An 11,099-nucleotide genomic window follows, 5' to 3' on the forward strand; every position below is an offset into this window, starting at 1 on the left:
AACCAGAACATACATGTGACATGGGGCGATTCTAGGATTTTCATTTTAGGGTGGCTCAGCCCCCAATGAGTGATTTAAAAAAAATGAACACTTTAGTTTAGGATCTAATTCTCTATTAAGTTGCTTATTAACATGCATATTACCAGGATATTGGCTGTTTATTAGAATAAACGCAGGGTTTTATAATCACTGAGGTCCCAAATGTGAGGCAGTTAGGGGGATTCGGGGACTCCCCTGAGAAAATGTTGATTTTTCTGATCTACATATGTGCATTTTAAGATGTTTTGAAGGCCAAAAAAGGATAAGAAATAGCTTTAAAACCATGTCAGCGGGCAGTAGATTATTTGTCAATACCTGCTCTCTCCTCATCTCCATCACTCTTTCTTTTTCTCTCAGTCTCCTCATCTTGCCCTGTCTCTTCCCTTCCTAAAGCTGGTCTTTTATAATTTACTAAATGCTACAAACTATATTATAATATTAATTCTCAATATGTACACATTCATTAACCTTGTGCCTGATATGATGAAAACGGCTTTGTTAATGTTTTTTGTCCCCTCCCCTCACAATGACAGTAAACTAATTATTACTTTACAGGAATGACGTAGGCCTATTTTCAGTTAAAAATGGCGAAATTAGACAAAAGTTTGTTAGTTTGCCTGATTATTTCTGTCAGTCTAACATTTATGACCTAAAACAGCTGTCAAATATGAAATGTTTAGTTAGCTATACTTACATCTTATCTCACACTTGAGCATAACTACTGAAGCATCGAGTCGCACCTCGCGCTGCTAAAATTCGCGTTCTGCAACGTCTGTGAACATAAAGCCCGCCTACTTTGATTTGATTGGCCATCTCAAATAATCTGACATTGACGGGCAGTGACAAACCAATGAGGCTCAGATGAACACACACAACGGGTGTTTCTCAATATCCCTCCTCGTCTCCTCGTCTCCTCGCTCCTCCGTCCTCCATCCTATGACCCGGAAACCGATCGAGCTCAGCCATCTTCTAGGACATCTCCCCCTGGTTTCACAGACAGAGCTTAAGACTAGTCCTAGACTAAAATGTAGGCTAAGTCTGAGCTGTTTCCACTGAAATAAACTTGCACTGACTGATCTTAAAAATATATCAGTGCCTTTTTAGTTTTAAGATGCACATCGGTAATGTTTTTTTCTAAGCATGTTTATAAAAAATACTTAAATGTCCTAATTGATCTATGGTCTAATCCTGGCTTAGTCTAAGCCCTGTCTGTGAAACCGGGCCATTAATTCTCTAATTGCACCGCGAGGAGTTGAGGATCGAGGAGCTTCCAGAGGAGCTATGAGCGATGATACACAGGTGTATCCTATGCGGAAGAGTTTTATCGACTAAACGTGACGCATGTATAAATTCTCCTCCCCCTTCACATCGGTCACAGTCATTTTAATTTATACTTTACCTTTGCAGTTTATATAAACCACACATCTCACATATTTCAACAGGGTATCTTGCTTTATTATTATTTATTATGAATTTCTAAAATAACCAAACTTCAACAACATAAGGGCAGATCCTTTGAGCGCTGCTGATGACGATATGAAGAGTGATCGAGTGATCAAGTATTCCAATGTATAAAAAAAAGCTTTAATTCGATTCCTCCATCCTCCTTTTCTTTCCTTGCAGCCTTCCCTCGCATCCTACAGGGGGTGGAGCTGAGACACGAGGAAAGGAAGCGAGGAAAGGAAACGAGGAAAGGAAACGAGGATGCACAAATAAGAAATGAGAAGCACCCAACCTGTCCTTTGTTTCTGACGTGCACGAAGCCGAAGCCTGCTGCGTCATGCACATGCGTATAACGCATGGGCGTCGGAACCATTGTATATGGGTGGGACAAGACCCACCCACTTTTTAAGAGCAATGATATTGGACCCACTTACTTTTACCGTCTCTAATTCAGCGCATTTGTCTGTTCGCTTTTCAGAGCCGCCGTCCGTCAAATCCAATTATTAGGGAATTCCCTAATAAATTAAACTTCATTTCCGCTGAATTGCTACATTATATTTCTCAACGAGCCGCAACTGACGAAAGTAACCGCCCGTTGTACCCTTCAGTCAAATATTGCGTTGCAAACATCAATAGCCTAACAGCTTTAAATTGTCATTGCTGGCAAATGACCATGGTATTAGCGGGATAATCCACGGATAGCTGTGCATTTAATGCACGACGTGGAGGCAAAGAACGAGTTTAGTTTACTTGTTTTAATTAAAAGGCACCAGAATAGCCTACATGAAATGGTATTTACTCCAGTAACATTTTTCTGGGGGAGGACCCACCCACTTCATTTTTTCTTCCGACGCCCATGGTATTACGTGTTCAGTCTATAGTGTTTCATCGCCATCTAATGGCCTGGCAGCAGAATACAGCGTTTTTAGTGGTTGACAATGGTGTCGTGCATATCGTACCATAATTCGAATTTGGTTTTGCAATCTGATGAAAATAAATTAAATATACAGTTTCTGAATATATAGAAAGTCACTGGACAGAGGTAGATTTTTTTGCAGCAGTGCTCACAAAACACGGAATATATATTTCTCAAACTGCATCAAACACTGAACTCTATGAAAACCAGCAATGTGTAACTGAATACATTCACAGTGTGTGAACCAGGCCATCACCCATAATGGCGCCACTTTAGATTAGACACAGTAGATTACAGCCGTAAATGTATATTTACTGTAACAAACACCATGGTAAAAAGGCCATTGTGAACTGGCAACATCTGTTTGTAAACAAATGTCACTAAAACTTTTAATTTAAACCCACATTGTCTTTTTCGTTTTTGACAATTTGTCATTGTTGTTTTTATGATTATCCTATATTTTATGTATCCTTTCCCCCCAAAAAGTTTCCTAATTGTTCATGAATTAAAACGTTTAAAATTAAATAATTTGCGGTAGTTTAAAAAATATGTATTTTTAAACAAAATACATGGATGAACAAATGAACATGATTCTAATTCAAATCAATATTTCTCATGAACTCATGAACTGACAAGGGAATAGTGGCACGTTTTGCACAAACTTCCATTAAAATGTACAAATCTTGTATATAATACTGAGTAAAGTTAAGTCATTACACCCCACAAGACCTTTTGCCCAATTCATCACAGTAACTGAATCCAGCAGTATATATATAAAGCTCTGTGTCCATTCTCAGTTTTTGAAATGCATTTTATCTTCACGGTTCTGCGATGTAAAATCTTTTTACGCCTTAGTTTTATTAGACGTGCCTAAATCAGTTCAGAGAAAGAGAATCTGTCTGTCGAGTCAGTCTATGACACTGGAAATCAGACCAATAAAACAAACCTCCTTAGTTCATTCCCAGTGTATGGGATTTTTGTCAGTAGCTAAGGACGTGCATAAAATGTTTGCATAAAAAGACATGCATCTTTGTATGTGTTCTTCTAACATCTCTGGGGGTCTGGAGAATAAACACTGCAAGTCTAATGGCCGCCTACTTCCTGTGTTTGTTTGTACGGTTTGCCCACTCAGCGAGGAGAACGTGTGTTGTATGATGGTGGCTGGATGGTGGTGACGATAAAAATGAAGACAGCAATACGTGCAGATAGAAAGATAGTGAGAGAGACAGAGATAAACATGTGTGTCACTCTGAACAGATGCTGCTTTTCCCAATAATCCCAGACTTCAAGGGCAGGCCTGAGGGAGCTCAACCTCCTTCCCATGAGTCTCTGCTGTTCAGGTTCTGTTTACAGAAAGACAAACATCTGCTCGTCTTCCTTTCGCCCTTTCTCATGCTTGCTAAGGGGAGGTCATGTTATCTCTGCAATTTCAGGGATTTCTGTCAAGCTTAATGTCTAATGCACATAAATAAAAGTAACACTCCTCAGCTCTTCATTTCATGCTAAAAGCTTCTCCCAGTGCGTTTTGTGAAGATTTAAAGTGTAATTTCTCTTAAACCCACATTTGGTTTGTTTTCCTCATTTTTTTATTTTTATTTTTTGTATTTGTACTAGTGAGGTAAAGGGCATCTCGTGATGAAAGTTGAGCCAACAACGGTGACGCTTTCAGAAGTCTGGTCCTTCCTTCTTCAGGTTTTTGTAGTCTGTGTTAATGGCCACAAACTAAAGATGGGAGAAAGAAAACATGTTGATTGTATGGCAGGTCGAGGCAGACAGTGAAGTATTATTACTTATGTATACTTTCTGTGCAAGTTTTTAGACTTCAGTCATTTAGAACTAGATCTTAAGTAATTTTTGCTTAAAACAAGCAAAATTATCTGCCAATGGGGTAAGAAAAAAAATCTTAATTCAAATGGAAAACAAGATTATTTTTCTTCCCCCATTGGCAGATAATTTTGCTTGTTTTAAGCAAAAATTACTTTCTTTTTATCTTAAAACAAAATAGAATTTCTTATGTCATTTTACTTCTCTAGTAAACGCTTCTTGATGTAAGAATTTTTAGATATTTGTACTGGAAACAAAACAAAAATACTAATTAAGAAAGCATTTTTTGCAGTGTATGAAACTGATGGCATGCTGATGGCATGGAAATAAGCAATCTGTCCAAAACACTTAGTAAAGAGCTTCACTAGCTACGTTTCCATTACCCTTCAAATTGCGCAAATTGAAATTGAAAATATGCTCAATGGAAACAATTTACCTAAACTGCCATATATCGCCAAAAAGTTTTATTGTATTTACAAGTCACCTGACTGATGGCGCGGGGTGTTTGGACAGAAGAAGAGACGAGTTCTTTATTAAACTCATAAAAGACAAAATAATTACGGGAATACTGGATTCTAAACCACTAAGAAATGCCATAATTTAACAAGAGCTTGAAGCAGAAATGAGGGAGAAAAACCCAGAAACACCTCATATGTGCCGCTCACAGGCGCTTTCCTTGCCATTAATACTTGGGTAACATACCTACGTCTCCTTCCATTAAAAATAATGTCTAGTGCGGTGGCTGAGATATACATAAACCCACTGACATGAATTTTGGAATGACTTATGGCGAGAGGAAAATAATTACGTTTTAGTGGCATAACATCAGTTAAAGGGATAGTTCACCCAAAATGAAAATTAGCCCACGATTTACTCACACTGAAGCCATCCTAGGTGTATATGACATTCTTCTTTCAGACGAATACAATCGGAGTTATGTTAAAACATATCCTGGCTCTTCCAAGCTTTATAGTGAGAGTAGTACACTCACCTAAAGGATTATTAGGAACACCTGTTCAATCTCTCATTAATGCAATTATCTAATCAACCAATCACATGGCAGTTGCTTCAATGCATTTAGGGGTGTGGTCCTGGTCAAGACAATCTCCTGAACTCCAAACTGAATGTCAGAATGGGAAAGAAAGGTGATTTAAGCATTTTTTAGCGTGGCATGGTTGTTGGTGCCAGACGGGCCGGTCTGAGTATTTCACAATCTGCTCAGTTACTGGGATTTTCACGCACAACCATTTCTAGGGTTTACAAAGAATGGTGTGAAAAGGGAAAAACATCCAGTATGCGGCAGTCCTGTGGGCGAAAATGCCTTGTTGATGCTAGAGGTCAGAGGAGAATGGGCCGACTGATTCAAGCTGATAGAAGAGCAACTTTGACTGAAATAACCACTAGTTACAACCGAGGTATGCAGCAAAGCATTTGTGAAGCCACAACACACACAACCTTGAGGCGGATGGGCTACAACAGCAGAAGACCCCACCGGGTACCACTCATCTCCACTACAAATAGGAAAAAGAGGCTACAATTTGCACGAGCTCACCAAAATTGGACAGTTGAAGACTGGAAAAATGTTGCCTGGTCTGATGAGTCTCGATTTCTGTTGAGACATTCAGATGGTAGAGTCAGAATTTGGCGTAAACAGAATGAGAACATGGATCCATCATGCCTTGTTACCACTGTGCAGGCTGGTGGTGGTGGTGTAATGGTGTGGGGGATGTTTTCTTGGCACACTTTAGGCCCCTTAGTGCCAACTGGGCATCGTTTAAATGCCATGGCCTACCTGAGCATTGTTTCTGACCATGCCCATCCCTTTATGACCACCATGTACCCATCCTCTGATGGCTACTTCCAGCAGGATAATGCACCATGTCACAAAGCTCGAATCATTTCAAATTGGTTTCTTGAACATGACAATGAGTTCACTGTACTAAAATGGCCCACACAGTCACCAGATCTCAACCCAATAGAGCATCTTTGGGATGTGGTGGAACGTGAGCTTCGTGCCCTGGATGTGCATCCCACAAATCTCCATCAACTGCAAGATGCTATCCTATCAATATGGGCCAACATTTCTAAAGAATGCTTTCAGCACCTTGTTGAATCAATGCCACGTAGAATTAAGGCAGTTCTGAAGGCGAAAGGGGGTCAAACACAGTATTAGTATGGTGTTCCTAATAATCCTTTAGGTGAGTGTATATGGTTGGGTATATATTTTTGGAAGTCCATCAAATTGCATCTATCCATCATAAAAGTGCCTCTATCCGTCATAAAAGTGCATCTATCCATCATAAAAGTGCATCTATCCGTCATAAAAGTGCATCTATCCGTCATAAAAGTGCATCTATCCGTCATAAAAGTGCCTCTATCCATCATAAAAGTGCATCTATCCATCATAAAAGTCTCTATCCATCATAAAAGTGCATCTATCCATCATAAAAGTGCATCTATCCGTCATAAAAGTGCATCTATCATCATAAAAGTGCATCTATCCATCATAAAAGTGCATCTATCCATCATAAAAGTGCATCTATCCGTCATAAAAGTGCATCTATCATAAAAGTGCATCTATCCGTCATAAAAGTGCATCTATCCGTCATAAAAGTGCCTCTATCCATCATAAAAGTGCATCTATCCATCATAAAAGTGTCTCTATCCATCATAAAAGTGCATCTATCCGTCATAAAAGTGCATCTATCCGTCCGTCATAAAAGTGCATCTATCCGTCATAAAAGTGCCTCTATCCATCATAAAAGTGCATCTATCCATCATAAAAGTCTCTATCCGTCATAAAAGTGCATCTATCCGTCATAAAAGTGCATCTATCCATCATAAAAGTGCATCTATCCGTCATAAAAGCGCATCTATCCGTCATAAAAGTGCATCTATCCATCATAAAAGTGCATCTATCCGTCATAAAAGTGCATCTATCCATCATAAAAGTGCATCTATCCGTCATAAAAGTGCATCTATCCATCATAAAAGTGCATCTATCCGGCATAAAAGTGCATCTATCCATCATAAAAGTGCATCTATCCATCATAAAAGTGCATCTATCCGTCATAAAAGTGCATCTATCCGTCATAAAAGTGCATCTATCCATCATAAAAGTGCCTCTATCCATCATAAAAGTGCATCTATCCATCATAAAAGTGCATCTATCCATCATCAGTTATTTTAGTATATAAAGTTTTAAATATGGAATATACCCATTGACTCTCACTATAAAGCTTGGAAGAGCGAGACTGAAAAAATGATTCGTTGAATTTAATAAAAAAAATTATAGTAAGTGGTTGCACAAAATTGATTTTAACTACATTTAAACAAATGCATTAAGTTGAACTAAAATTGATTAAGTTCAACTTAATGCATTTGTTTAAATGTAGCTAAAATCAATTTTGTGCAACCACTTACTATATTTTTTTTAATTAAATTCAACGAATCATTTTTTTCCATTTTTATTTATATAACTCTGATTGTATTCGTCTGAAAGAAGAAAGTCGTATACACCTAGGGTGGCTTCAGGGTGAGTAAATCATGGGCTAATTAAAATTTTTGCTTGAACTATCCCTTTAATGGAAATGCCGTAATTTTTTTATCGACATTTAGAAAATATTGCAAAAGTTTTGCGCAAATCTGTAATGGAAACCAGGCTGTTTGTTAAATCATGTCTCAGCTGGGCAGATAGGAGTTTGTCACCCACAGAGGAATGGCCCTATTGACCAGCGTTTAGCTTTAATTTGAACTTTGATGTTGTGCTGAAGTCAGTCATGCCGGACATCAGTCTGATGAAATGTCTGAACTCTCACAACAGCTCTCTGTTGGCTCCTCCTGGAGTCCTTATTTACTGCAAATCAAACCCTCAGGGAAATGAGATCCACAGGAAATACCAAATCATACTGTTCTACACTAATGAAGCCACTTAGTCGAGCGATGAATCACTCTCAAAATACACGTCCAGATAAATTCTGTTTTTGTGTCTCTTTTTGTGCTTCTCGCGAGGAGAGCTACTTCTGTTTCTATATTTACTTATACACATATATATCAGCTCCATAGTAACCTATAATGCAACTGTGACTGTGAAATGTTTGCAAATAAGCAATTAGAAAGTAGCTATGAAATAACTCATGGTCTGTTGATCAGACAAAAACAACCGTAAATGGATATTTTATCACATTGCAAACTAAAACCTGCACTTTTGATGGCAGAAATATGGATTTAGTGCTAAACCTTGACATATCAGTATGACATATAACAACAGAGAAGATTGCTGGTGTTAACCATTTTCACAGACTGTGATGATCTATTTCTGCAATAATTAACATGGTTCAATTTATTTTCTTTTTTTAATGCTAATTTGTAACATTATACTTTGTGCTATAATACCCTAGCATTAAACTATAGAAAAAGCAAGTGTTTCTTAAACATATACTGAGGGAGTTATTGTAATTTTGACATCCTTCCCTTTTGCTTGCTGCTTTCTTTTGCTATAATCCACCTCTATCTAAGTCATGGACATGCAAATTCCTTTTGCTGATGAAGCAAATGAGGATAACACAAAATATAATATTAATTGTTATGTTATGGTCTGTACCTCTATAGAGGTTTATAGTTTAATGTCATGGTCCAAACCCCCAGTCTACTGCTATGATGTCCCCAGTGGGCACATGTACCTTGTACTGGTATCCTGGGCTGAGCTGATTCCAGGGTTCAGGGTTACTGCTTTTGTTCCAGCTGTCAAGAGCCAAAAGATTAAGACATATTTCAAATAAACCACACTTGCTTAAGTACTTGCCATCACATTTCGTATCTGACAGTGTTGACCCAGAGATGGCAGTTACAGGTAACACTGTCAGATGTAAAATTATAATGCCTACTTTGTTTATTTTAAATTAAAGTTTAATAAATGTAATAATTAAAATTAAATCTAGCATTCATTTTCAGCTTTGCTTATTGAATTATGACACAGTTAGACATAAATTATGCTTACTCTGGTGATAAAATACCTTATTTTGCATATCACACATGTATTAAATGTAATAGCCATTTTATGGTGTTTTATGGTAATGGGATCGAATTATTTATCTACAATTTCCAAACCAATTGTCCCATGTCTGAAGAATCAGTTCAACGTGTATTTAAATGGCACTGCTCATATGTTTTACCCATTATTGTATTTAATAATTTCCTTACGTGACATGAGGTCCTCTGGCAAGACGAAACAAATAAAGGAACGCTCCACCCATTCCCAGACAGATGAAGAAAAACTGCGGGATGAGCTGTGAAAGAGGAGATGATTTATGGTTTGCTCTCTTGGAAAGTATTATCAAATAAAAGGTCCGGTTTGCCATCAGATTAGATCTTTATTATCATATTTTGAAATGAAATGAAATGAAATGATCCTTTTTTTTTTCAGTACCAATTATCTTAATTCAAAGTTATTTTTATTAAGTTAAGTTTAACATTTTTAAACGTTTGAAGAGCATTCACAGTAGATGAGTGTACTAATTCTACATTGTTAGCAGTTTTCTCATTGCTCAGAAGTTATTAATGCCAAACAAACGTTTAGTCCTACAGTGCATGCAACATTTTATATATTTCAGATTATTCTTGACACTTCAGGATGTATTTTAGCATTATATTAGCAACCTAATCAAATGAGCTGATTATGTTTTATTTCCTTATTAATGCTTGTCATAGATTAATAAATCTAATTTGAAAACAGGGAAGTAGAATTAAAAATACTCACTCCAGGATGTTTCCTGACCTGAGCTCGGACTTTATGCAGCATCTTTACTGGAGAATACGCGCAGAAGTGTGTGTGTGTCTCTGTGTGCTTGTCTGTGTCACAGCTGATAAGAAGGGGAGGGAGGAATGGGAGTTTGTTTGAAGAGGGTGAGAGATTGAGAGAGTGATATCATTTTTTTTTTTTAAAGACCTTTTTTACAAAATAAACTAATAGATTTACACTACATGAGTCATGGACAAGTACAATAAAAAATTTTTTACAACCTCATAAGTAAGAATGGTTACAACCACAAAAATAGATATAAAAGTAGTTATACTGAATGTGCAAAAATATTAGCTCCCCCTCAAAAATAAAACACAAAGCTGCCTTACAACACCGAATCATCTCAAAACTGAAAAAATCTTGTATAGACTACAAACACAAATCAATTAGGATTCTTGATTTTACCAAATCAGTAAAAACAAGAGTGAGTTTTAACTCTAAAACTCAAAATTAAATAAAAATACTCCATGCAAAACCTTTTCAGTAAAACAGCTAAAACATGTTGTGAAACATCAGATAAGGGTTTCACTCTAAGAAACAAAACAACAAATGAACAAAAAGAGACAATCAACCTCAGGGTTTAAAACAGACACAGAAACATTTGTGGCATTGACACCAAAGCATTCTCCATTACACATCACCTCGATTCTTTGTCAACAGTGTCTCTGCATTCAATTATTACATTCTTTAAATTAATAAACTTTTAGCTAACTGTGACTTTGTATATGTACATTTCTTAAATACTTAGACAGTTTTCATCTGATAACAGACACTCTAAACTGTAATGTGGACTCATGCACTTTCTGTAAAGCTGCTTTGAAATGTTTATATGTTCATATATTGTGAAAAGTGAATAAATAATTGAAACGTGAATTGAATTGAATTGAACAGTGGTTTATACAATACTCTCAATTGAGGTTTCTTTTTATTATTATACTCAAGGACAGAATGCCAAGTTGTATCAACCAAAAGAAAAAAATATTCAGGAAAATTTTTGCCATTGCCAGAAATGTCAAATATGGCTCCATGTATCAATGGTTCTTTAAGCAACCAATTAAAAGATTCTATCCGTACCAT

At 36.9% G+C, this 11,099-nt stretch overlaps 1 protein-coding gene across 1 annotated transcript; it reads right to left on the reverse strand.

The window, feature by feature from the left end:
* Nucleotides 1-2,536: 2,536 nt before the first annotated feature.
* On the reverse strand, nt 2,537-10,080 carry ndufa4l2a (NDUFA4 mitochondrial complex associated like 2a). The gene is made up of 4 exons (XM_084420779.1): nt 9,981-10,080; nt 9,425-9,510; nt 8,905-8,965; nt 2,537-4,120 (listed from the first exon to the last, which is right to left on the reverse strand). The coding sequence occupies exons 1-4, from the start codon at nt 10,020-10,022 to the stop codon at nt 4,064-4,066; spliced, it is 246 nt and encodes an 81-aa protein (XP_084276905.1). The 5' UTR covers nt 10,023-10,080; the 3' UTR covers nt 2,537-4,063.
* Nucleotides 10,081-11,099: the final 1,019 nt, after the last annotated feature.

The sequence above is a fragment of the Rutilus rutilus genome (assembly GCF_951802725.1).
Source record: "Rutilus rutilus genome assembly, chromosome: 10".
NCBI classification, from domain to species: Eukaryota; Metazoa; Chordata; class Actinopteri; order Cypriniformes; family Leuciscidae; genus Rutilus; species Rutilus rutilus.

Coding starts and splice junctions, on each gene's coding strand:
- ndufa4l2a (XM_084420779.1), bottom strand. CDS start 10,022: ATGCTGCATAAAGTCCGAGCTCAGGTCAGGAAACATCCTGGA. Junction 8,966..9,424: donor GCCAGAGGACCTCATGTCAC/GTAAGGAAATTA, acceptor GGCTCTTGACAG/CTGGAACAAAAGCAGTAACC. Junction 4,121..8,904: donor GCCCAGGATACCAGTACAAG/GTACATGTGCCC, acceptor TCCCATCTTTAG/TTTGTGGCCATTAACACAGA.